The sequence below is a fragment of the Sturnira hondurensis genome, unplaced genomic scaffold (genome assembly GCF_014824575.4).
Source record: "Sturnira hondurensis isolate 20B ecotype Veracruz unplaced genomic scaffold, ASM1482457v3 Scaffold0022977, whole genome shotgun sequence".
Taxonomy (NCBI): domain Eukaryota; kingdom Metazoa; phylum Chordata; class Mammalia; order Chiroptera; family Phyllostomidae; genus Sturnira; species Sturnira hondurensis.
The window spans coordinates 1957806-1984392 of NW_028095608.1; the positions used below are offsets into that span (position 1 = coordinate 1957806).

The window sequence follows — 26587 nt, forward strand, 5'->3', positions numbered from 1 at the left end:
TCGAATTTCACTGGGACTTGTGGTTGGTGCTGGGGTCGGGGGCAGCCATCTCACACAGGTTGGGGGTGTAGATTGAGAGAACTCCCGGGAGACTATTTGGCAGCCGCTGTGACAGGTGGATCCAGCAGGGCCACTCAGGGACTCGATCCTACGGAAGCGGAGCAGAGTGTGTTTGAACCGGAGGTGACCAGAGCAGCGCGGCAGGCAGGAAGCCCGTGGATAAACACTGGCACCGCGACAAGTTTGATACTGTGAACCCGTGAAAACGAGGAGCGGCCACTGACCCCACTTTAGTACTGCCATATGTCATTGTCATATTATTGAACAAATAAATCAGGTTGGAGGTGAATATGGTTTGGGGCTGAAAGACACCTCTGTTTAGGTTCCTGTGGCTGAGGAATCAGCAAGGATGTGCCCTAGATTGTAGCCAGGAACCTCTGGGAGGGAGATGAGCCAAACTAAGTGCCACACCAAGTGTTCCACAGCGTAGGGCGCCACAGGAGAGTTCTAGACCAGACCGACGAGTCCACGTGGCCTCATGGCCATACGTCCTCATGGCGCCTCCCTCCCCCGCCCGCCGTGGGTCAGGGCCCCAGCAGCACCGCCTCCTGAAGGGGGAGGGCACAGGCACACTCCTGCCTCTGCGCATGCGCATCCTCCGGGCCTGCTTGCCTGTGCACATGCAAACCGTAATCCCCTGTAAAGTACTGGTGGTGTTTTGGAACAATAACTGACGATCCCTCACACAGAAAGGGAAACCACCCGCTTTCATCTCTGGACCCAGAGCAAAGGAGTGAAATTACACCTGAGCGCGATCTCACAGGCCAGGGACAGCGGTTGCGCCTGACCCCCACTTCACCTCCCGGAGTGGCAGGGCTTCCTTGTAATCGGATAGAAAACTCGTTGAAGAGAAGAAAGAACTAAATGTACACAAACCTGCAGGTTTGCTCCCATCCTAGCAAAGCACCATAGCTCTTAATTCAAATTTCTGTTTTTCCGTGTGTTGTCCTTTCATCCCCGTGAAACTCCCCCTGTCCCCTGAGGTCTCACTTGAAGCCTGGCTCACCTCTGCGCCCCTTGGCATCTGTGCGTGCCCGTTTAACACATTGTTCCTTGTGGCACTGATGCCTGGCACGTTCTTGTTCCATTAACGGCTTGTAACTTGAGGCAGCCCAGGTCTGTCTCCTGTGTCCCCACCATCCAGGACTGGAACGGTCCCTGAGGCTGAGCAGGTACTTGATAAATGTATCCTAGATAAGATTCAGTTCCAAACGCCAGTTTTCTGTGTGTATATTAAACTTCAATACGAAGGTAAGTGCAAGCCTTTATTACAATAATGGTAGTTACTTTGAGGAGAAAGAACTGGTGTAAATCGCTTTAGAAAGACCCAACAGAATCCACGGAGTAAGACGGCTAAGTCCGTGCTTGTCTGCACCCCGTTACCATCCACACCTCAGTGTTTAAAATTCTGTTTTCAAAGCCCTTCACTCAAGTCTTTTTCTACAAATATTTTATTTATTTATTTTTAGTGAGGGGAAGGGAAGGAGAAAGAGTAGGAGAGAAACATCAATGTGTGGTTGCCTCTCACGCATCCCCTACTAGGGACCTGGCCCGCAACCCAGGCATGTGCCCCAACTGGGAATCGAACTGGCGACCCCCTGTTTCACAGGTCTGTGCTCAATCCACTGAGCTACACCAGCCAAGGCCACTTAAGTCTTTTCTTAAAGCAGAGAGGTCAGGCTTCAGCTCGGGCGGTCCTCGGGGGAGATGCTGGTTTTCTGCTCTGACTGGCCTGGGCCCCCAGGTCCCTCCAGGGTGAAGTCGTCTGAAGGACACATTCCTTCTCGGGCTCTCAGCCTGCAGTCTCAGTGGCAGGTGCCCGGTGAGCTGGGCCGATTAGGTTTCCAAGCAGACCTCTCTTAGTTTGCAAAGTAATGAAGGTGGAACCCTGGGTCCGGTAGCTGAGTGTAGAGCTTTAAGGGTGGAACAGTGGATCGCTGCAGAAGACAGCCCCTCGGCATCGGTTTCCACCTCCCCCCACCCCTGTCAGAGTCTGGGCCCTCTGTACGGCCCCACGGGGACTGCCGTGGGGTGCATGCCCGTTCTGAGTGCAGAGGGGCCCCAGGGTCTCTCGGAGCCAGTGAGGAGCCAGCAGGCGTAGTCTGCAGGGGGTTCTCCAGCACCCGGCACCTACAGCTCCCTGTGCAGAGGTGGGGCCTAACCAGAGTGCAGATCAGTGTAACCGCCCACTTCTCTTTCTACCTAGAGAGTTTCAGGCACCAGTTACCACATTTCCCCAGACATCAGGGAATCCCTCGTATTTGCGATGGGAAAGTTTTACAAAATGGGACTTGTCTTTAGCCCACCTGAGTATATGTAAAACATTGGTATTGAACTTTGGGACATCCTCAGATTTACTAGGGAGGTGAGCATTTTCTGTTTTGGTGGAATGCATATAACATGCGTTTGCCACCCGGACCATTTCTGAGTGCATGCTCTGTGGCGTTCTCCACTGCTGTGCAGCCGTCACCACCGTCACCTCCGGAACTGTCTCCTCTTCCCACACAGAAACTCTGTCCCGTTAAACTGAAGTTTAACTTCCCCTCCCACTCCCCCAGGTCCTGGTAGCCTGTGTTTTACTTCCTCTCTGTCCAAATTTGACTCCTCTAGGTCCCTCACAGAAATTGGATCTTGTAATAGTTATCCTTTTGTGACTGGCTTCTTTCACTGAGCATGATGTCCTCAAGGTTCATCCATGGTGTGGCAGATGTCACAATTTCCTCCCTTTTTAAAACTGAGTAGTATGCCACATTTTGTTAACCTGTTCATCTCTCCGGCAAAACCAAGGCACAGCCGGGGCCCCGCGGCGAGATCAGATTTGTGAGCTCAGAAATGCTCAGGGCAAGGCTGAGGCCGTGGATCTCATCCAGCACTAAGGAAGGCGAGGGGCCCACAGTCGGCGCACAGACGTAGGGGGTTTTCAAACACATCCCTAAAGTGCTGACCATGACCAAGGATCCAGGTGAGGCCAGAGGGACGAAGTGGGGTGGAGTTCACACAGCTGGTGCCTGAGGAGCTGAGGCCAGAGAGCAGGAGGGGGGAAAGGTGGGCATGGTGGGGGAAAGTCCCTCCCCAGGTGTCCTGTGTCTCCTTTCCTCCCCACCCCTCACTCAGCCTCCCTTTGCAGGTGTGTGGCAGTACCTGTCTCAGGTGTGTGAGTCGCCACAGCACAAGGATAAGATCTTTTGCCTTGTAGTTAGAGTCTAGAGCAGAAGAGGCACTTCAAACCTCTACACTCAATGGAACCAGGGCCTGGTAGGGCACCCGTATGGGATGCTGTGGGCACGCCCAGGGCACAGGACCAGACTGAGACTGGGAGTCGGTTTCCCAGAAGCGGTGCCTAAGCCGAGGCCTCAAAGATACAGGAAAGCTCAGCAGAGAGAGGGCTGGGGGAGCTCCCCTACAGCCCTGCCTGGGCACCGGCCGTCTCTTTGTCCCCTCTGGCCACCTCCACATCCCCACCGCCTCCTGGGTGGAAGCCAGCCCGTCCTGCCTTCCGCAGTTACCACTCCTCTCCTCAGAGACTCTAGCCTTCCTGCAATTTTTGACAGTCACCTCTTGCCCTGACTCCTTTTGTCTGCTTTCCTCTCTCCTTCCACCCCTGTGCTGAATGTGGGTGTTTGGCTGTGAGCTCACACCTGGTTCTCCACCACCTGCGTCTTCTTCCACAACCACTGCACCATTTCCTGTCCTGCCCCAGCTTCCCGACCCCAGAACCGTGATTCAGCTGGGACAGATCTGCCCTTCACCTCGCCTCCTCTGCCCCCTCACTTCCCCCAGCACCCCCAGTGACTCCACCTCTGCGGTGGCTCCAGCCTGGTCCCTTCCTCCCCCAGGACAGTGGTTTGGGGTCTCATCCACCCTAGCCTGTGAGTCAGTCCGGCTTTCCCGGCCGCACTCCCAGTTCCTGGCCTCCAACGCTGTCCCTGAGCACCAGGGACACCCCCTGCCCCACAGCCAGGCGGAGTTTCCTCCCTGCCCACAGCTCTGAGGGGCCCCTGCTCTGCTCAGGGCTCTAACGACAAGCTGTGCAGCCCTGCTCCTCTGACAGACCTTCTCGTCTCCCTCTGGTGGCTCTCTTATCGCCTTTGCCACAACAGAAGCCCCATGGTGGTGGTGGTGGGGGGTGTCCCAGGCTGTTGCCCGCTCACGTGGGCCTCTGGCTAGATGCCCTTTCCTCCCAAGTCCCCACCGCACATCCTCAGCCGGGCTCTCTCAAGCATCTCTGCGTCAAAGAAGCCACCTCTGGGGGGGGAGGGGCAGGGTTTCTGTCTGAAGAAACCCCTCCTCTCTGAGGAGCTCTATCTCCCTCTCGGGCTCATGTCCCCACTGGTATTTTAGCTACTCCTGCGTCTGTGTAACCCCTGCATGGCAGAGGGCAGGCCCTGAGGTCGGGGTTCAGGGCGTTTCTCCTCTGTCTGCCAGTCCCAACACGGGAACCAGCTGCTCGGGAGGCAAGTGTTGGGGTGAAGGCAGGGATGCAGTTTCCGCGAGACCCTGAACGCCACACAAGGAAGGCTTTTCCGATTTCACTCCCAGAAAACCACCAGAAACAGTAATCAGAGCAAGAACAGGGGTGATAGATGTGACCCCAAGTTCCGTCATCATCAACCCTCACAAGTACTTCTGCGTCGGGTCCCTTGGCTTCATCGTGGGGACGACTCTGGCCAGACAGTGACTTCGTTAAAAGTTTTCTCCAGACTGTGCAAGGTGAAGTATGCCGTGTTACGTAGCCTTAAAGGGAAGTTCGTGTTCAGCAGGGACCTCAGTCGTACCACAGATCCTGCCGAGTTGAATGTTTGTGCCTCACGCCTCTGGAAGGTTCTGTCTTGGTTCCTTGTGTCCAGTTCAGGGGGCAGAGTGTGACGGTGGCAGCAGCGCATCCCTGCCACTCCTGCCAGGACCACGCTGTGCTCACAGGTCTCCGCATGACCCCTTCCCACAGTGAGGAGGGAAGCCCAGCGTCACGGAGCTTCTGGACTTCACCTTGTAAACGTAGAAAGTTTTTGTTCTTTCAAAGGCTTCCTCTCCCTCTTGCAAACTGTAATAGGTGTGGGGGAGCAGCCGGCTCTTTGTTCCAGGTAAAGAGGTGGCAGAGACTCAAACAGAAGCAAGAAGTATCGAGTGAGGGGAAAACCCAGCTGGTGGGATGGAGGAACATGAAAAAATTAACTCATAATTAGACAAGTGTGTTTATGTTGCTGAGACTCGGGAATTTATGAGCTCGCAGTGAGTAGAAAGTCTTCTTAGAAGCAGAGAGAACATGACTGTTTAAAATGTTCAACACCAGGGAGTTAGCACGTCTTTCAGGGTGAAAGGTGCCGCAATCTGAGGACACAGGGCACTTAGAGATGGTTCTCACCTGTCATCCACCTTGCCGGACAGTCGAGGAATGGAGACCAGTGTGGGGACGCCACGCCCCTGAGGTTATAAGGCAGCTGGAGGGGAACCGGGGCTTCTGACCCAACCCTGGGGTTCCTCTGCGGTGCAGAGGGTGAAGGGGTCATGTTAACCAGGGTGTCAGGGATGGGGTGTCAGAGATGGGGTGTCAGAGATGCTGTACCAGCAGCACAGACTGGGGCCGCTGTCTGCTGACAGGGTTGTAAACACACACTCATGCACATGTGCACACACATATGCACATGGGCCCTTCAAGGTCAGGGTCCATCCCTCCCAGGGCCTTGGTCATGAAAAGGAGCCCTGTCATACAGGCAGAGACACGGTCACCTCTTGAGATTTGGGTGCCACTCTTGCCTAAGTTTCTCTTTGCTGCTTTGTAGCGTGTATTTAAAAAGTACCAGACAGGAAAAAATAATTTTCACCTGGCCTGACACACAGCCCACCAAGAAGCAGGTGAGAAACACAATAAGGGAAGTGATCCATAAGGTGAAATACTAATAAAACAGTAGCCCATTGCTGCATACATCGATGCATTTTTTAAAGCTGGGGACGGCCGTTCATGGAACAAACTTTGCTGCGTGTCAGTGGGCTGGCAGTGCTGGGCACGGGGGACCCCGTCAAGGTAGCATGCAGCCTTATACTCTGAGTGGGGGGCAGCATGTAATACCATTCACGGCCCCTCGTAATACCATCCTTCACACTCATCACCCCACCCCAGGTTTTCGTGGACATTTAACTAACTTGGAAAATCGTAACACCTCCATTTGTACAGGGGTATGATTGTAATGACGGTTGCTTTTTGGTTTCCAGGGAGAAGAAAATGGCTTTGCAGACAGCACTGGAGATCCCCTTGCAGGTAAGTGGCTGACGCCGCCGATGGCTTCAGTGATAGCTGTGGGGGCTGCAGTCAAGGCGATCTGAGGCCGTGTGTATCATTAACTTTAGGTCTCTGTTACAGAGTAGAGACACCTTCCAGCCGCACGCCTTCGGAGAGTGTCTCATGTGCCTCAGCCCTGCATCGCTCGTGAGGGGCTCAGCAGGGTCCTCAGTCCAGCAGGCTGAGGGGTGGGCAAGGGTTAGAACTGCGCAGATGGCCCCTCCCCGCCCCAGGTTCCGGGGGCCACGGTGTTGACAGAAGACTTGGCAGGTGCCCCGGGCAGATGGGGGACAGCAGTGGGATGCATGCAGGATCAGCACAGCCACCCTCTGCGCCCTCTGGGTGCCTCGGGCATACGGGGAGCCCACGCGGCCCCTCTGGACGTTAGCCCACGTGCCACCCCCAAGCCCCCTCCTGCTTTTAGTGTGTTTAGCCAAAGGAACATTCAAGTTTGTCTCCCCCGCCCTCTTTTTAAAGACAAACCTTGTCAGTGTTTAGATTTCTTATTAATCTTGGGGGAAAATATGGAATGAGCTCTTTATGAAAGAGCTTCCTTCTTCATTTCTTTATGAAATAAAGAAACTCCCAAGCCCTGGCTGGTATGACTCAGGGGGGTGGGCGCTGGCCTGTGAACCAGAAGATCATGGGTTCAATTCCCCGTCAGGGCACATGCCTGGGTGGCAGGCCAGGTCCCCAGTGGAGCGCCTGTGAGAGACAGCTGATTGGTGTTTCTCTGGCCCATCGATGTTCCTCTCCCCCTCCTTCTCCCTCTTTATTGAAGACCTAGTGTGTGTCAGGCCTTGTGGCTAAAGAGGTTACGATTCTGATTCCAGCCCAGCCACTGCCCGGCTATAGTTAGAGAAGTCACAGGAGAAGTCGGGCTGGATGGCCGTCCAGTAGAGCCCTCCCAGCAGGTCTCGTGGTTCAGGCCCATGACCGGGGTCCCATCCAGACACCCCATGGGAACTTGCCTTCCTTGGACCCTGGCTTCCATGAACTCTGTAGGGGTCGCAGGCTCACATGAGAAGAGCCTGGCCGGGTGACCAGAGGCGGGGTAGCATCCTGGTACAACTTGACTTCCTTCCCGCTGTCCTGTGCTGTGTTTCACAAACTTGCAGCCGTAAACCTGCTTTGGCCCCACTCTGTATTCTTAAAATTTCTAACGTGAATGGGTATGAGAAAGATCTGCCCCCAAATCTGCACGACAGCTGTGCATGTCGCACACGATCAGACACGGGCGGCCACACGGGACCTAGAAGGCTGGGCCTGGCCTGGTGGCAAGAGCGTGAACTGTTTCCCATGGGCTCATGTGAATTTTTAGATTTTCCGTGACAAGCACATATTTCTATTCCAGTTTTTAAAACCCTCGTTTAGCCTTTTTGTGGACGTCAGTGTGAAACGTCAGCTACAATGGAATGGAAGAAAGAAAGCTGTTGCAGAGTGTCTGTGAACCCTTCAAGGACTCTTACGAGTTAAGGTCATTGTTAATTAATGGATTAACCGTGTTTCAGGTTGTCTCTAAAAATGTCACCTGTGTTGAGATGCAATGCAAGGCCTTCGGGGAGAAGGGGCTTCCCTGGTGATCGCGGTGGTGCAGTTAGAGCCGCCCCATACAACGTGGGCGGCTGATGTTGGTTCTGTTGGGTTTGCCAGGTGACTGGCCACAGCAGACGTAGGTGTAGTTTGTCTTTGAGTGAGAGTAGCTACTTAGGTGAGACTTATTTTATTGTTTTGTGCGCGAGCACTAAGTTTGCATCTAAGCGCTTTCCAGACCTGCTTAGACAGGTGTGCTCACAACCTCCGTGAGCAGGCTCCACCGTTTCTCCCCAGGTGCATGTGGAGGGACAGCCCTGGGTCACGTGGCTGGAGCTGGCCACCAGCCCAGAGAGGGATTCCAGCCCTGGCCCAGCCCGAGCCCGGAAACAGCCGACTCACCAGGCTGCCTCTCCCGGCCAGTGTGTCACCTGTGCAGCACCCACTGTGTGCATGAGTGTCCCAGAGCTGAAGGTCAAACTGAGTCTTCAGCTAGAACAAGCCCCTGTCCAGCCCCAGCCCCCGCCCCAAAGGCAGCCCCTGAGCTGCTGGGCAGCCTTTCCCAGAAGTTCCAGGCCCTTGGCCTTAACTCAGCTGGCTGTGAGTGATTCTTGTAATTTGAGAACCTAACTTTATCTGCAATCCAGTTTATGCAGGTTAGGATGAACAGGAAGAGAGGCTATAGGGCACTAGTCAGACGAGGTGGTAGGCAGAACGACAGCCCACCGTTGTAATCAGGGAGAAATAGAAGGCAGTTCGAAGGCACTGATGCTAGGAAAGCAGAGCCGCTCTGTGGAGCTGCTGGGCAGAGAAGCAGGCGCCCAGGGCAGGGCGCCCTCTGTACACCCTGGTCACGGAGACATTAAAGTTGAACAGTGTTTCCATGCAAAGTTCCAAAATGAAAACATTCAACGTTAAAGCAGTAAGGCCCAGTTACCAAAAAAAAATCCCCCAAACTGGAAAATATGAAACCTCATCTCCTGCCCTCTTTGGGTGGTGGGTCCCAGGGGGAACCACGACACCCTGGGCACCTGCTCCTAACAGCAGCCACGTTTTCGGGAATGACTTTCTGATAATCCCGTGTAATCCAGCACGTGCCTGAGTGAAATGAAGGTAAAAGAGGATTTTTGTTTCAAACAAGGTCCATAAAGTGACACTGTTGGTATGTTTGTGTCATATACTTTCACAATTCACGTAAAATTCTAGGCTGAATTTTAACCTGGGTCCTTTCTTATGAAAGAGTTTGTTTCTCTTTCTTCCTTTCTTCTCCTTCTTCTTTTTTCTGTGCCTTCCACATTCCAGTTTCGTTTGATGATAAAATTGAGATTCAGCCCGATTCAGCAGCCTGGAGCCATCCGATTTGTCAGGCTGCCCAGTGCCGCCGCCAACGTGGAGTCTCCTTAAAAGGGAGTTCTAGAGAAGGAAAATGAAATCGCATTGTTTTTCCTGTGGGTTGAGATCAAACGCCCACCAAAAGCCCTTGAGTCAGTTTCTTAGGAGATGAAAATACTTCTTCGTAATTTTCCAGCTCCTAGCATTTAACTGGCTGCCTCTGCTGAAGAGTGTGGTGTGTGTGCACCCCCAAGATTCATCAAAGCCATAAACTGGCGTTTCCAATCCATTTCCAACCACACAGAGAGAAACATGACTTTACACCCTTAAGAAATGTAACAGAGACGCACTCGACTCTCCTGTGACACGCTGCGACTTTGCAGCTTCCAGATCTGATCATTTATAGACACCTGGGCTGGAATTAGTTTCAAGACCACAATATTTTGCTATTGGCGAAGTTGCCAATATAAAATGTTTACTTGGCGTCTAGTTATCCTGGGGAACATCCTTTTCAACCATCTGAGAGCTGCCGGTGGGACTGAGCCCATGGGGAGGAAAACGCCGAGTGGTAACAGCTCTTGAAAATCCCACCATGCAAGGTAGAATGCCACCCCCACTCCGCTCCGCTGCCCCCGCAGGGAGACCCATTAAGTCAGTCTCTGATCCACTGCCAGCACCCGGACTGGAGCCATTCTCTAGGCTCCACTAATCACAACCTTTGTGATTCTGAGTCTTGCTCCAGTGCGCAGTTAACTGTTAGCTGACCAGTGATTTCTGGAGCCCTAACTTCATAGTGAGATGCCACATCATTGGACACGGGAGGAAAACTGTTTCTTATGGTTGTTTTAATGACTTGGACGCACATTGTTGAAGAGCCTGCTTGGCTCCTGCACTCTCCTCTGAAGTACAACGGGAAAGGGGTGTGAGAGGAGAAGGGGAGAGGAGCAGGGTCTCAGGACATTAGGATTTGTCCACCTCTGAGTGGGGGTTGGGGGCTGGAGTCCATCTGGCAGCCAAGGTTGAGAACCACTGCTTCTATCTTTTTATTTTTATTTTTCTTATTTCTATCCCCTTTATTTTTATTGCTAACACTATTGCAAATGTCCCCCATGTTCCCCCTTGCCTGCCTGTACCGCATCATTGTCTGTGTCCATGGGCTTTGCATATGTGTGCATGTGTTATCTGGCCAATCTCTTCCAGTCCCCTGCCCTGGGGTCTGGTAGTCTGTTCCCTGTGTCCATGCCTCTGGTTTTATCTTGTTCATCAATGTATTTTATTCATTAGATTCCACATAGGAGTGAGAGCGTATGGTATTTGTCTTCCTCTGACTGGCTTGTTTCTGCTTTTAAAAAGGCCGTTGGTCTTGATTCCTCACCCGTAGCTATGAATTCTCGGTTGCTTGCTCACTATGGGCTAGGATGATGCTTTAATGGATGACCTCATTTGAGCCTCTCAGCCACTGAATGATATCAGTGTCCCTGTCTCTGCTAGAGTGAGGACATGGCCTTAGCAAGCCCCGTTACCTGTCCACACTGCACACCTGCATGGTGCTAACAGGTGTTGACCGTTGGCAAGCCTCTAGCGCTCCCGTGGTTGGCCTCGGTGGTACCCAGTGCTCCGCAGCAACCGGCAGGCTTTCTTCTACTTCGTTTCTCAGCACTAAGAAAGGTCCAATGGACTCAATGGTTTCCAAATAGTTCCTCAGGGGCTGCCCAGAGGTTTCTCATTTGATTATTTCTCTGTGTCTCCCTCTTCATTCATTATATTTACTCAACAGTGTTATTGAGTGCCTACAGTGTACCTGGAATGAAGTACTGACATCAGACACTGAAGTCCCTTTCCTCGCGGAGCTTGTATGCTGGTTGGGACTGACAGACAATAAACACAAACAAATAAGTAATCACACGTGGTGGTGGGTGCCTTGAGGATGATAAATGAGGAGCAGGCTGCAGCTTTCTGTGCATGCAGACCTGAATGGTGCAAAGGAGCCAGCCACGCGGAGAGCTGTGGATAGAGGACTGCAGGGAGACCAGCTCGTGCCGAGATCCTGGGGCAGCGCGGAGCTCAGCGCTGGAGGGACACGTGTGGGCCTGCAGAGCCGCAGAGAAAAGTGGGGCTGGGGGTGTGAGCAGAGGCCAGGCTACAGGGGGACTCTCTTCTTCTACTCCTTAAAAAAGCAAATGCAAAACCTAACATCTTCAAATAACATTACATGAGAGTTGGCAAAATGCTTTCACCTCAATTGTGTGATTTAATTCATGAGATCAAGGAATCATTATCATCCATATTACAGATGAGGAATCTGAAGTCGTGGATGTCAATACCACGAGAGCCAAGCTCTTGGAGGTTGGGGTACCTGGGGTTAACGAGTGCCGTGTGACACAGACCCGGAGTGGGGCAGGGCGGGGAGGGGTAAGGACTCGGAGGACACAGTGCAGGGCTGGTCATCCACTGGGCACTTGGTAACTGATGCTTCAGTGATGAAAAACCTCTGAGAAACCTGGCCCTTCCTGCCTGATTGATCTTCCCCAGGGTAAGCCCTGACTCCGAGGGACCTGCAGAGAGCACCCCCTCCAGGGTTCTGGCGTCTGGAATAAGAAATCAGAAATTCACAGAGCAGGCCACTCTTGCTTTGCATCAGTGGAGACTCCACAAGTCAAGCGTCAAAATGTGGCATTCCAGGACCCTAATTATTAGAAGGCCCAAGTAAATTTTTCTACATAATTCACTTCCTTTTTTCAGCGGCCCTCCCCTTTCCTTCCTAGACCTAGAATCGATCCATCTTTTTGTATCTCAAGACCAAGTGTGTGCTCTTTGCACCAATATCAGTTCACTGCCAGCAGCCACCAACGCTATTCTTTCCTAATAATTCCCTGTTCGGGGTCTCCAACTCACCACACACCAGTAACACATCTGCGGTCTCCTGAGGAGATGCCGGTTCTCGTTCATTCAGGCAGCACACGATTTCTGAATTTCTCTGCACAGCAACCCTGTGCTTCTCATTGAGAGGCATCCAATAATAACCCATTTCCCTCCAGAAAACTTCTTTGGCCCTGAGTCTCTCCCTGGGACAGCTTCCTGCCCCCGTACCCACTGTGACATGACAGGTGTTCACAGCAGGCAGGACACACGCATCGGACAGGAAACAAACGTGTTTTCCTGCTCTAGTCCCCCAGAGAGCTAATTACAGTGTGTGACTCAAAAGGCAACTTTCGGTTCACTAACGCTGGCAGTTGTCCAGATTCCAATGCAGTAGGGCGTCATTTGTTTTGTTGAAAATACAAGAAGAAAGAAAACATCAATTGGACTTTCAGCACATCATTCATGGATAACTTTGCCAATGCCGTTGTGCAAAGCACTGTGACCTCCGCGTACCCTGGACGGTGTAACGGAGCTTCAGCAAGGCCTTCCTGGTGCTCTCTTTCTTCTTGAGACTGAAGGAGAACTCACTGCCAGCCCCACACCTTACAAAAGGGCTGCTGGAGAGGCCCTCAGACCCCAGGGCACCTCGTTCTGGGGTCTGAAGTGATATCTTAGAGGTGATAGCTTACTTTATTTTCCTGTGACATTTGAAACTATTTTTAAAGTATCCAAACAAACATGATTATAGAAGATTAAGAAATATCCATTTTTGTTAGACATACTTCCAGGTTTTTCTCTGTGCCTATGAAGGTGTGTACAGTATACTTCACATGGATGTGAATGACTGAATTCTTTGCTTTAATGTATTTTGTTGATCATGCTATTATACTTGTCCATTTTTTCCTCCCCTTTATTCCCCTCCACCCTGCACCCCTCCTCCCACCAGCATTCCCCCACCCCCCTCAGTTCATATCCATGGGTCATACATGTAAGTTCTTTGGCTTCCCCATTTCCTATACTATTCTTAACCTCCCCCTGTCTATTTTGTACCTACCGTTTATGCTTCTTCTTCCCGGTACCTTTTCTCCCATTCTTTCCCCTCCCATTCCCCGCTTATAAACCCTCCATGTGATCTCCATCTCTGTGATTCTGTTTCTGTTCTAGTTGTCTGCTTTGTTTTTGTTTTTGTGGGGGTTTTTTTAGGTTCAGTTGTTGATAGTTGTGAGTTTGCTATCATTTTACTGTTCATATTTTTGAACATCTTCTTTTTCTCAGGTAAGTCCCTTTAACATTTCATATAATAAGGGCTTGGTGATGATGAACTCCCTTAACTTGACCTTATCTGGGAAACACTTTACCTGCCCTTCCATTCTAAATGATAGCTTTGCTGGATAGAGCAATCTTGGATGTAGGTCTTTGGATTTCATGACTTGGAATATTTCTTTCCAGCCCCTTCTTGCCTGTGAGGTTTCTTTTGAGAAATCAGCTGAGAATCTTATGGGAACTCCTTTGTAGGTGACTGTCTCCTTTTCTCCTGCAGCTTTTAAGATTCTTTCCTTATCTTTAATCTTGGCTAATGTAATTATGATGCATCTTGGTGTGTGCTTCCTTGGGTCCAGCTTCTTTCGTTCTCTCAGAGCTTCCCGGACTTCCTGGAAGTCTATTTCCTTTGCCAGATTAGGGAAGTTCTTCATTATTTTTTCAAATAAGTTTTCCATTTCTTGCTCTTTCTCTTTTCCTTCTGGCACTCCTATGATTCAGATGTTGGAATGTTTAAAGTTGTCCCAGAGATTCCTAAGCCTCTTCTCACTTTTTTGAATTCTTGTTTCTTCATTCTGTTCCTATTGAATGTTTATTTTTTCCTCCTGCTCCAAGTCATTGATTTGAGTCCTGGTTTCCTTTCCAACACTGTTGGTTCCCTGTACATTTTCCTTTATTCCACTTTTCATAGCCTTCACTTCTTACTGTATTTTCCGACCATATCCAACCAATTCTGTGAGCATCCTGATTACCAGTGTTTTGAACTCTGTATTGGGTAGATTGTCTATCTCTTCATTGCTTAGTTTTATTTTTGGAGCTTTGATCTGTTCTTTCATTTGGGCCATATTTTTTTGTCCTGGTGTGCCTGTTAGGTAGTAAGGGGCAGAGCCTTAGGTACTCACCAGGGCAGGGCAACCCACATCGCTTTGTTGTGGTGATGTATGTGGGGGAGGGGTCAGAGAGGGAACAATGCCACTCCCTCAGCTCTCTCCCTGCTTTCAATCACTTCTCTTCCCCTACCCACAAGCAAATTGGGTCTTTCTGGTGCTGATTTCCGGGTGGGTGGGTTTGTGTACATTCTAACACCCTGTGGGTCTCTCCAACAAACTTTCCTGTGAGGCTGGGAGTTTCTGTTGCAACCCCCACAGATTTTTACAACCAGAGGTTTTGGTACTTTATTCCCCACCCCCACACTGGAACCCTGGGCTGCGTGGTCTGTCTCGCTCCCCCGTTGTGCTGCCCAGTTCATCCTCATGCAAATGACGGACTGCCCGCTCCCTCGCCAGCCTGGCCCTCCAGCGGCTGCCTTGTTGCGAGTCCTCTCCTCCCAGCTGCCCGTCTCCGTCCCTCCTGCTGGTCTGAATGAATGTTGCTTTTAAACTCCTTGGTTGTTGGACTTCCATAGAGTTCAAATTCTGGCAGTTACTCTTGTTTTTTGCTTTTAAATTTGTTGTCGTTCTTCTTTTGGTTGTGCGAGGAGGCAAAGTACATCTCTACCTGTGCCTCCGTCTTGGCCAGCAGTCTGAGTGACTGTATTATTTATTTTTACAAAAACTGGATGATAGGTACTCTATGGTAATCTGCCTCTTTCCCACTTGGCAGAATATTGCTAATCTGACCCCATCTTTAAGCAAGAGCGAAGAAAATTCAGGCTTGCCCTCATATACCCCCCTTTCAGCGCGAAGCCACTTTCACCCTTAGAAAGGTGTTTTTTGTTTTGTTTTGGTTTTTAGTTGAATTAACTCTTCCCACCATGCAGCTGAAGTCTTACTGTTTGACCCTCCACCCGTGTAGCTGGGAACCGCTCTCTGTGTATTAAGTAGCAACGTAGCTGCATTTTAAACAGATGTGGAACGCACTGCAGGCGTTTAGGGTGGCACAATGAACAGGGAGCCTACGGAACGTCTCCTGCGCAGAGTCAGGAGGTGCAGACACAACTGTGGGATCCCCAATGAGGCCTTCGGCAGGAGCAGGAAGACTTCCTGGAGGAGGGGTCCGGGGCGGGTTTTATAGAATGGATGAAGGTCACTAGTGGAAGGGAAGTTCAACAGAGGAAGTTCAGGGAGAAGGAAAGAAGAGGGGAAACACCAGAAAAGGCATGAAAGTAGAAAAATAGAAGGTATGCTTTTCCGCCTGTGAATTGACAAAGATCTTTAAAGCCTAGTTTCTAGTGCTGGAAAAGGTGCCGTGAGAGAGGCGCCAGCCCTGGCTCTGGTTGGAGTGTGGGGTGTCGCAGTGTCTGTCTGTGGGAGGCAGCTGGGGCAGAGACTCCGACAGCTGAGGGCTGCCGGGGCTGTGGCCTGCGGGTCCTCTGACCTGGGAGATGCTTAAAAACGTATATGCAGGGGTCTGCATCGAATTGTTACTCATAGTCGTGAAATAGGGGGAAACCCAAAGTGTCCCTCACTGTATATAATTTCTAAATTTTCTATACTGAATTTATATTAATATTCCTTTTAATTTAATTGAGCTTTAGAAAACAAAAAAGGACATGTGTGTTGTGAGAGCCCAGTCCTCCGGCTGGCCAGAGCACAGGCCGTGTTGGGGGATGTCCTGGGACTCACCTGGGCAGAGTGGCCCGAGCTTCCCTGGGAGTCCACGGCGGTGGGGACAGGTTGGGGGAGTGAAACTGGGGTGTGAGTAGTCCAGATGCTTTGGGTACACAGGAGGAGAGTGTCCAGTATGAGCTGAGGTTCCTTTCATGGTGGAGGCCCTCTGGCCGTGCAGGGGGATTGCTGGCGGTCAGTTCTGGAGCCTGCAAGGGCGGGCAGCGCCAGACACTCAGTGGTACCGCTCATGCCTGGCCACTGTGGGAAACTTTTGCTCCGCACCATGCGCTGAGCTGGGTCCAGCACTTGTGCAGAGTGAGGGGGGTACTTCCTGTCCCATGAGAGCTCCAGGAGTTGGGGAGGTGACCAGAAAGTAACTGTGGCGTGGGGATCTCAGGGCCAAGGACAGAGGTAGAGCACCCCCAGGTTACTCCCGAGGACTGGGCAGTGGTATAGCCTTGGATCTCACAGGGACAGGCTGACAAGGGAAGGGATGCAGTCGCCACATGGTGGGAAGTGCCTGGGGGGTGCAGCTTGGCGGTCAGAAGGGAACTTCAGGGAGAGCACAGCCTTGTAGTACAACCTGCAGAGTCCAAGGGACCACAGAGTCTGGGGCGCAGTTGCAGCGCCAGCAGCACCCAGGGGAACTGGCGTGTTGGAGACCTGGACAGCAGCAGTGATCCCGAGGGTCGGGGTGGGGTGGGGGACCTGCCCCTCTGTCTGGGGTTTTCCCGCAGGTCACATCATCACTCTGCCAGCATCTGGGGTGGAGGGACCTGGGGCTGGTGTCCAGAAGGTTTGGCAGAGATGAGGAGGGGTCAGCTGCTGCCTGAAGCCCAAGCAGGTGAAGAATGTGGGGCGGCATTGGAGGCAGTGGGTTTTTAATTCTCCTTCTAGGGGTTCAACAGTGAATGAAGAAAAGAAGGGGAAGTGGCTCCAGCAAGTTAGAAACCAGAGGAGAGTGGTTTTTGTTTGTTTTTTTTTTTTTGCAATAGAGGAGCCTTATACATGTTTGTAGGCGAAAGAAAGAAAATAGTAGAGCCAGGGCCTGGAGGTGAGGGGAAGAAAGGAGACGTTTGATGAGACGAATCTTGGAGAAGGTGGGGAGGGAGTCTCTCGGGTTCTGTGAAGCTCCACAAAGTGGTAAGTCCTCTCTTGCAAAGCCAGACAACGCCTTGGTCAATGTAAGACGTTATTTTGGTTGTTACAGAAATATAACACCACTACAGGAAGTTTGGAAATAGAAACAGAATCCTACCACATTAGCGCAAAAGCTATTGTTGTTTTTTTGTACATTCCCTTCCACAGTAATATTAACACGGAATCTTTGCATGTTCTAATCACAGACATTTTTCACTAAACATTACAGCACAGGCGTTTTCTGCGTTGCTGCCTAGTCTTCATAATGACTTCAGTAATATTCTGCCAAGTAGCTGACATGGGAGTTGAAAAAACGGATGAGACTGTAACAAAAACGTCCATGGGCACACACATTTCAGACAGTCTCCTTGGGCAGGACGCCCAGAAGTTAGATCAGTAGGTCATGGCTCCCTCTACCTTTTAATATGTGCTCGCCCCAAATTGCTGGTTCTCTACCTAAACCATCAGCAAAGTGATTTGCTTTTCCTAATGCTTTACTTTTCTAAATGGGCATGTCCACGACTTAGTGTGGTAAAGGTCATTGTAACGTTCCAGAATTTCCTAGGCCAGGGAGGGGTCTCCCGCATGGCCTTTGGCTGTGAAACTCCCGTCGGAGAGGTAAGGAGGTCCCTGCTAGCGCAGAAGGGAGGTCGCTCAGGTTGCTCCGTCGTCGCTGTGCACACTCGGCTCGCAACCTGCGGACCCCCTCCTCCTAAGGCGCGCTGAGCACAGACACTAGGCCAGAGCTGCCTGGTGGGGGCCCGCTGTTCTACCTGGTCTGGGCTGGGCCCTGCGCGTCTGCCCTGCGCCTGCGCACTCCTGGAGGTGTTGGCTCCACTTCAGAGGAAGCCCGCGGGTGAACAAAAGGCAGATAAAGGCAAAGTGATGATAGGGTGACCGTAAATTTAAAAAGTAAGCTTTCAGGCATTATCAAATATCACTCATTTTCAAATCGGTGTGTGGAGTGGATATTCCAGTTTTCAGAGTGTGTGTGTTTTAAGACCTTTTACAGAATTGGGCAATCCTTTGCATCCTAACGTGCTGTGCTTGGCCCAAGACAGCTGTCAGGGCGGACTTGTAACTTGCAAGGGATAGGGGTTGAGGTGCAGGCGAGTAGGGACTGGTTTGCTCCTGGGACTGCAGTCTGACCTCAATGCACTGGTGATCTGCCCTCCTCCCCACCCCCACCCCCACCCCCCACCTCTGCTAATGCCCTGTCCCTGAAGCCCTCGGAGCCCTTGTTCTGGCCGGTAGCCCCATGTTATAAGACATAAGAGTCTCAGAAGAAGAGGGAAGGGGGCTTTATTAATCAAATCTTACTACTGCTTCCAGCACAGCCACCTGTCCAGGGCTGTCAGAGCCCACCGTTGTGTGAGTGTGGACACCGAGCCCCTGGCCAATTCAGACAGAACACAAGGGACTGGAGAGCGGAGGCAGCTCGTGGGCGCTTGCTGACGTCATGTGTCCTGTCTGTTCCAGATGTGAGCGAGGTCAAGTCCTGCCTGGACAACTGCACTTGCTCCTCCTGCTCGCCCCGGGCCGCCACCATCAGTGACTTGCTCAATGATCAGGACTTACTGGACGTGATCAGGATAAAGCTGGACCCGTGCCACCCGACCGTGAAGAACTGGAGGAATTTTGCCAGCAAATGGGGCATGCCCTACGACGAGCTGTGCTTCCTGGAGCAGAGGCCGCAGAGCCCCACCGTGGAGTTCCTGCTCCGGAACAGCCAGAGGCCGGTGGGCCAGCTGATGGAGCTCTGCAGGCTCTACCGCAGGGCGGACGTGGAGAGCGTCCTGCGCAGGTGGCTGGACGAGGAGTGGCCCAAGAGGGGGTGTGGGGACCACCCCAGACACTGCTAGACCTCCGCTCCTTCTCCTCGGCCTCTTTGGACCATGGAAATAACCCAGGTCAGGGAGCGGCGGGAATCTGTTCTTTCTAAAAAATTGAGGACGAGGACGTGGAACAGTGGTTCCCCCCACGCTGGTGGCTGCGGGGAAGGGTACATTATGTTTTGGTGGTGGATTTTTGCTTGTTTAGTTTTGCACACATTTTAATTTAATATTTGAATCTGGAATCGGCAGAAATGTTTTGTAGGCTCCTCTAGGGCCCTGGGCCCGGCCTACAGTTAGAACGGATCCATGCCACAGTGAAAATGAAACGTTCCGCGCCCGAGTGCGGCCGAAGGTCCAAGTAGCAACTCGGATGGGGACGGCCCCACACAGCCCTCGCCCACAGGCTCCTGTTCTTGGCCAGTGGCCACTGCTCCGAGGCCGCAGCACAGAGAGGCCGCCTGTGGGGTTCGTTTGTGACTGTTGTGTTATAACTTGGTGAATGAACAGAATGCTAGTATTACTTGGTGATACCTTTCAGAACACCTGTCCCCTCATTTTATACAAATGCTTGTATAGTCTGTGCTCTATCAAAAATGTCATTTGCTCGAGTATTTTTGAAAGAGATACAAAAAAATCAATGGTTATTGGGAGGGCGGAGTCGGGACTTAGTAGGTGAAAGGGCCGTGGGACTGGGGTTGGCAAAGAGGGTGCAGCCTGCCCCTTGGTCAGGCATAGCCTTTAGAAATTAGCTTGAAATGGACCTTGACATCCTCTACACAAGGCTGGCTGTCTCGCCCGCCCGAGAGGCTGCTCTGTTAACAAAGAAACACAAAGCGCCTGTCCTGCACGCAGGTGAGCCACCCCTTCCAGCACTTACTGACTTGGCCAAAAGCCACTGAGCCAGCAAGGGGTGGGGGGATCTTTAATGGTGATGCTGGAGGGGAGGATATGCGTTTGAATCCAAATTTTAAACCAAGGGAAATATTGGGTCCAAAGATCTAATGTTCTTACAGGGTGATTAAGGAGGAGGGGAATCAGAGCAGACAGGAGCATTTTGTTGGACAGACCAGATTTTCTAGGATTTGGTGGGGCTGGGGGTGGGGGGGTTCGAAGCCCTTGCTCGACAACTTCATGAAAGTGCTACTTGGATTTGGCTGTGGGTTAGAAAATTAAGGCACTTTGTTCAATTGGGGAGATTCCACGTGTCTAATTAAAATAAGCAAAAGTGATGGATTAATGTTGATTAGAGCAGTACAAAAAAGGGCTGGTATTAGCTCAAAAGAAAGTTGTTTCCTAAACAACCAACGTTTTTTCAACTGATGGTCACAGTGGTTTTTGTTGGGTGGCTGTAGCAGAAAGTCAGCCTCACCATCGATGCAAACTCCGACCCGCCTCTCCCTCAGACTCACTCGCCGTCTCTGGTTCAGCTCCCCCGCCTCTGTCAGAGTCATCAGATAAATGTCAGGGTGGTTGTGAGATGCACGTGGAGCCACAGCCAGCAGTAGAATGTACAGAGTTTAAAAAATAGGTCTTTTTGCAAATTGCTGTCCAGAGAGGTGATAGCTAAATATTAATCATCAGCCAAGGCCCCGGGCCCCGGGAGGACAGACTTCTGAGGGGCTCTGATCTCCTAGGAAGTAGACTTTTCATGCCAGGTCCTCATGAGGTGACATGCGACACCTTCGTGCATGTTAGTCCAACACTTACTGTGGGTGCTTTCAGTGTTCATGATTGGCATTTTAGGGGACTGGAACTAAAAAGGTTGTGATCATTTAGTGCCACATGTACTGGACCCTGGCTGTCTGATGGTCATCGCTCCATGTGTCCTGACACCCCCTTGGGCTATAAAGAGTGGCCAGCCTGACAAGTGTCTTGTTAATTGCTTCCTGGCCAGGTGCCATTAGAAAGTCCCTTCCGTTCCCCCCCACCACCACCACTGGGGAACTCCCTCCACTCCTTCCTTTTGTAGTTCCCTCCCCCATCACCACCCCCAGGGAACTCATCACCTCCACTGCAGGGCAGCCTGCAGGGCCCCTGACCAGCTGAGGCAGTGGGGGGCCTGAGGGACTGACAGAGGAGGACAGGAGGGAAAGCCCCTCTCTGCTCCCGTCCTCCCCCTGCTCCTTCCTCCTCCCACCTGGGGCCCCGTCCTCCCCTACACAGAGAATAGGAGGGCAGTTGGTGCCTCCACCCACCCGGCCATCACTCCACAGACGGGGGTGGGAAGGGCTCTGCAGGTCCCTCCTCATCCACTGACAAAGGGCAACCCAAGGGAGGAGGGGGTGGAAGTAACACTCCCAGCACCACCCTGCTCTCCCCCCACCCCCTGGCCAGCTTCTCTGGGCTCCTCTCCAGTTGCCAGCTCAGGGGAGGCCCCGAGCTCCTGAATGCCACTCTGGGTGGTGGGACAGCAGCCGGCAGAGGTGGGCTTCTAATCCGCCCACAGGACCACAGCTGCAGATAATTTTTCTTTAAAGTTTCTACTATCCCAGATTTTAAATTTGGAAAACAGGCGGAATCTTCTCCTGGAAGCACCTCTACACTCGGTGAGGTGGTTCTACAGAATCGTCTGTTCACTGTGTCGCAGGGGTGTGAATCGAGAGTGCTCTGTGGGCACACGGGTCCCTGCTGGCCCCGCCCCTATGGGACGTGTTCCAGAACTCCAAACTCAGAATTTCAGTCTCAACACTGACTGTTAAGTGAATGTATCATCACATGTATCTTGCATGTTGCTGTTCCTCCTAAGTGTCCACCAAACTTACCTTTGAGTCTGATGAAAAACGTTGACACAGAATTCAGGTGGGTCGGTGTGGGCGGAGCTGAGTGTGCTCCGTTTTCTTTAAACTCAGGAAATACAGGAAAACCATGTGACCACAGAGCACTACCCACTCTCCTCTCCATTTGGCATCATTACTTCCAAAGTTCTGAGGGATAATGATTTCTACCCTTGGCCATGAAAGCTTAAAATTCCTATTACAATTGCAGGGGGGAAATGGCAGCGTAGAGGGATTTTTAAAAATCGGAGTGGACGTAAATGTGCTGCTTTGGTTTGACCATCATTGTCTGCACCTAGGTCTGTATGGATTGGCATGTGCTTTATGAAAAGTTTGATTATTAGGGGTCTGATGTGAGTAGAGAGAAATTTAACCAAAAGATTTTAAAACATAAAGTTCTTCAGGCTCTAGACTTTGACTTAATGCTGGATGGCGGAGTAATTCTCTACTGAAATAGAACTGTAACTCAGTTGTGTAATTACCCACATACTTTAAAATTTTTAATTTATAGCAAACACTGTAATGGGGTAAATATGCCAGTACTGCACAAGGGCAAGAGTGAGAAGGAAGAAAATGATAACTGATCGAGCTGTGAAAATGTAAGGTCGTCAATACAGAAGGGCTTTGCTGACGCGCTGTCTGTAGGGGTCCGTGTTCGGTTGGCCACACTAAGAACTGAACTGCGCGTGTCGATGTCCTTTTGCTGTTGGAAGGATGAAATCTCTTCTGCCAAACTCTGACGCATGCTCTTTTAAACGGAGCGCCCACCTGCAGTGTTACGGGAGTGGGCGCTACGGAGCAGGAATTTTATTTGGAGGCAGTATGTCACCACACGCAGGGGGTGAAAGCTAAGCCGCACTGACTCCACGCACCCAGGACACGGACTCGCATAAGGCACGTTATTTCAAGTTGTAAGATTTCAGATGGTTAGGACTCAAATGGTTTGCCGGGATTGGCATCAGTATCATTCAGTGTTAGAGAAAATTCGCCATAATAGACAAGATGCTGTGCCGGTTCCTTCACTGCAGCTGTGTTGTGGTGCTGCCCTCTGCTGGAGGATGAGGTCCACACCCTTTCTGGCTGGGCAGTGCCTCCCAGAAACCAGCCTAACACCAACTTCTATTGATTGATTGTATGTTTAAAAGCTTAGAAAGTACAGCACTAAATAGCCTTCCAGTTAGCCCCACTAAAAATGGGAAGTGCACTGCTATTTCACAAATGGGCAAAGGTACGTAGAATGAGGCTGGCATGAATAAGCGCCCAGTCCCCTGAAGGTGCCCCTACTACATCACCCGTCATTCAGATGGAGGTGTGACAGTCCCCTCTGCTGCCAGGTCCATGCTCTGGGAACCGGTGGTTACTTGGTCTCTCTCCCTTTCAGTTTAGCACTGCCCCATCCCCGCCATCACAGCACCTGTGGACCAGGAGCACCAGCGCCCCGCCACCCACTGCCCCCGAGACACACGCAAAAACACGTTCTTCTGACTGCAATATTAGTAAATATGGCCCAGCACACTTTTTCCTTCCTTTTTTAGATGAAGAAATGTTTCGTTTAGTTTTCAGCCAAGACAATTCCCCGTATAATACGTTTCACTTCTGCCCTCTCTGTGGTGTGATTTTCCTCTCCTTTGTCCCTGTTTCTGCTTTGTGTCGTTTATCTTAGAGCCATCCGCCCATTTCTTAAGCCGGACCCCTCTGTATGCTTATGGCCTTCTCTCCTCCAGCTACCAGCAAACCTCTGCTGGGTTTTTTTTCACTTGCACATGCAGAGGCAATCTGTGGGGTTGTCTTTCCTATTTAATAGCACTTGGGGCCTAATAATGTTAAAACTGTTTTTTAACCATGTAACTGAAACTACATAATGGTGCATGCCCAAAGAATTGAGGAGACTGATCTGTTTGCTCCATGGGAGTTCAGGCTCCATCTCTGAATCCTGTACAAGAGGCTCTAACTGCATGGGGCGAGTGTTTGCAGAGCGCCATGGCCGCTGCGCCGAGTGCTGGGCCTGCTGGAGCTCCGTGCAGTGGGTGTGCACCTGGTGGGACCCATCACCTGGAGGAAGACTCGAAGCACAGGTCCTGCTCAGCCTCCACGCCTTCTAGAAATCAACCCTGCACTTGCATTGAGGTGCAGCTCGAAACGCCTGGGTTCACCACCCGCTCTGAAAATGTAAAGGAGGGCAGTCTTCCGTGACTTCCCAAGCCATCTTCTGTGGTAGTGACAGCCTTGGAGGCAAGCCCTCACAAGCCTTGTGGATGACATTTCTCCAGCCATTGAAGGCAATGCCTTTAAACTACTGAATTTTTGTGATACTCTATGTTTATATACCATAATGTACTTTTGAAGCTGCCTTCATTTTGATCTGTATGATTTTGTATTTTTCTTAGAAATAAAGGTTATTTTTATCTATTCTAATGGGTGCTACAAAATTAAAGATCGATGTCAACCACCATGTCCTAATTGGTGCTTTTATGTAGATTCCAACACAGTCATTGATTCATGTGTTCTGTGGGTCAATCAGAAGTCTAGTGAGCTTATAACGTGTGTCTGGGACACTGAGGGTGCAAAGATAAACAGCACTTTCCCCTGTTGTGGAGCCTGTGGACTCAGGAGAATCACTGCGCACAAGAGAACTCTTCCTCCTAACTGCATAGTCACTGCTGTGCAACAGATCTCTAGGGCTTTTCATCTTTCAAAATTAAAACTCTGGGTCTTGGCTGGGTGGTACAGTTGGTTAGAGCTTTGTCCTGATACACCAAGGTTGCAGGTTCGATCCCCAGTCGGGGCACATACAAGATTCAACCAATGAATGCATGAATAAATGGAACAACAAACTGATGTCTGTCTGTCTCTCTCAAATCAATGAAATAGAAATTTAAAAGCCCTTAAACTCTGTACCCATTAAACAACTCCCCATTTCTTCCTCTAACCCCGCCCAAAGCAACTACTATTCTGTTTCCTTGAATTTGATGAGACGTCTCATTTCAGTGGAATTATCTTCATTGTCTTGTTGTGACTGACTCATTTCGTTTAGCATAATGTCCGTTATTTATTCATGTGGTAGCACGCATAGCAGGATTTCCTTCCTTTTTAATGCTGAATAATATTCCATTTTATGTATGTATCACATTTTGTTTATTTATTCATCTGTAACAGACACTTAGGTTGTTCTCACCTCTTGGCTATTGTGAATAATGCTGCTATGAACACAGGTATAAAAATATTTCTTTGAGATTCTGCTCTTAGTTCCCATGGATAGATACCCAAATGAGGGATCGCTGGATTCTTGGCAGCTCCATGTTTAATTTTTTGAGGAACTGCCATACTGTTTTCTCCACGTTTTTGCTAAAACTTGTTACTATTTTTTATAAAAGCCACCCTAATGCCTGTGAGGTACTATGTCACTATGGTTCTGCCTTGCATTTCTCTAATTTAGGGATGTTAAGCACCTTTTCATATACTCGGTCGCTTATATATCCTCTTTTGCAAAATTTCTGTCAGAATTCTTTGCACATTTTTGAATTGGGTTACTTGTTTTTTGTTGTTTTGATTTTAAGTTGCAGTAGTTCTTTCTATGTTCTGGATATTAACCCTTATCAGATAAAGATTTGCAAAATATTTTCTCCCATTCTCTAGGTTGTCTTTTTACTGTTGATTGTGTCTCTCAGCTGCAGACTTTTAAGGTTTGATGAAGTCCCATTTGCCTACTTTAAAATTTGTTACCTGTGCTCTTGGTGTCGTTTCCAAGAAATCATTGCCAAAATCCAACATCAGGAAGTTTTTCCTCTATGTTTTCTTCTAGAAATTCTATAGTTTAGATTCTACGTTTAGACACGTAGTCCATTTTAAGTTAATTTTTGTATGTGGTGTAGATAAGGGTACAACTTCGTTCTTTTGCTTGTGGCTACCCATTTTCCCCGATTTCATCTGTTGAACAGACTTTCTTTTCCCCATTGAATGGCATTGCCACCCTGTGAAGTGACTTCATACCAGGGGCTCATTTCAGGGCTCTGTGTTCTGTTCCATTGGTCCATGTGTCTGTTGTCACACTAGTACCACACTAACTCGCTTACTAGCTTTGTAATATGTTTTGAAATCAGAAAGTGTGAGACCTCTAACTCTTTTGTTATTTTTCAAGATTGTTTTCGTTATTCAGGGTCCTTTGAGATTCCCTACCAATTTTAGAATTTTTTTCTATTTCTGTAAAAAGTGCTGTTGAGATTTCAATAATGATTCCAGTGGGTTTATAGATCACTTTGGGTAGTATTGTCAAATTGTTTGAACACATAAACATTTGATTTTCTCTTGAGATGTAGCCTAAGGACAGAAAACTTCAAATAAAGCTCAATTTTGTTTCATAATCATATTCTGGTAATAGTTGCTTTTTATCTCAAAACTCCTATATATAATAGGGTAAAGCAATACGTAATTATGTTAGTGTTAGAAACCAAGATTTCACAAGAAAAATGGGGTACAAAAGTAAAATTTAAAAAGTTAAATGAAAACATTGGAGCTCTGTATTGAATGAAAAGAAACAAATAGAAACTCAGATATTTAAAAATATGTTTTTCTGTAGCTCCACCCACTGAGTGGGTTTAGAAACCAACCCAGTTGCCAGAACCATCCCTAGTCAAAAGTTGGTCTTTATATATTTCTTACTAACAGTTCCCTTGGAGAAATTATGAAGTCCAGTGGTAGGAAATGAGAATGACAGCAGGGGACATCGTGTCATACCAGGAGGCAAGGAAACTTAAGATTTGTGTCCAAGGAACACCAAGGTCAGTCAAAAGGATCCCCTCTGGTTAAGAATGGGATCATTTAAGTATCCAAAAAAAAGAGAAACAATAAATATATTAATATACACAAAGTCATAATGATGCTTTTAAAAAACCAACTCACTGGCTATTTTTTGTGTGAGAACAACAAGTGGGGAACCAAGTTATTAAGGAAACCCCCAAGTACAGG

General features: G+C 49.9%; 1 protein-coding gene across 2 annotated transcripts in view; it reads left to right on the plus strand.

Annotated features, from left to right (window-relative positions):
* Positions 1-22800, plus strand: part of EDARADD (EDAR associated via death domain) — a 52999-nt gene extending 30199 nt beyond the window's left edge. For both annotated transcript variants that reach the window (XM_037037324.1, XM_037037325.1), the window contains exons 5-6: positions 6271-6316; positions 18493-22800. In XM_037037324.1, the coding sequence (XP_036893219.1) occupies positions 6271-6316; positions 18493-18875 (429 nt within the window). In that variant the 3' untranslated portion in view covers positions 18876-22800. The remainder of the gene's footprint in view (positions 1-6270; positions 6317-18492) is intronic.
* The last annotated feature ends 3787 nt before the right edge of the window (positions 22801-26587 follow it).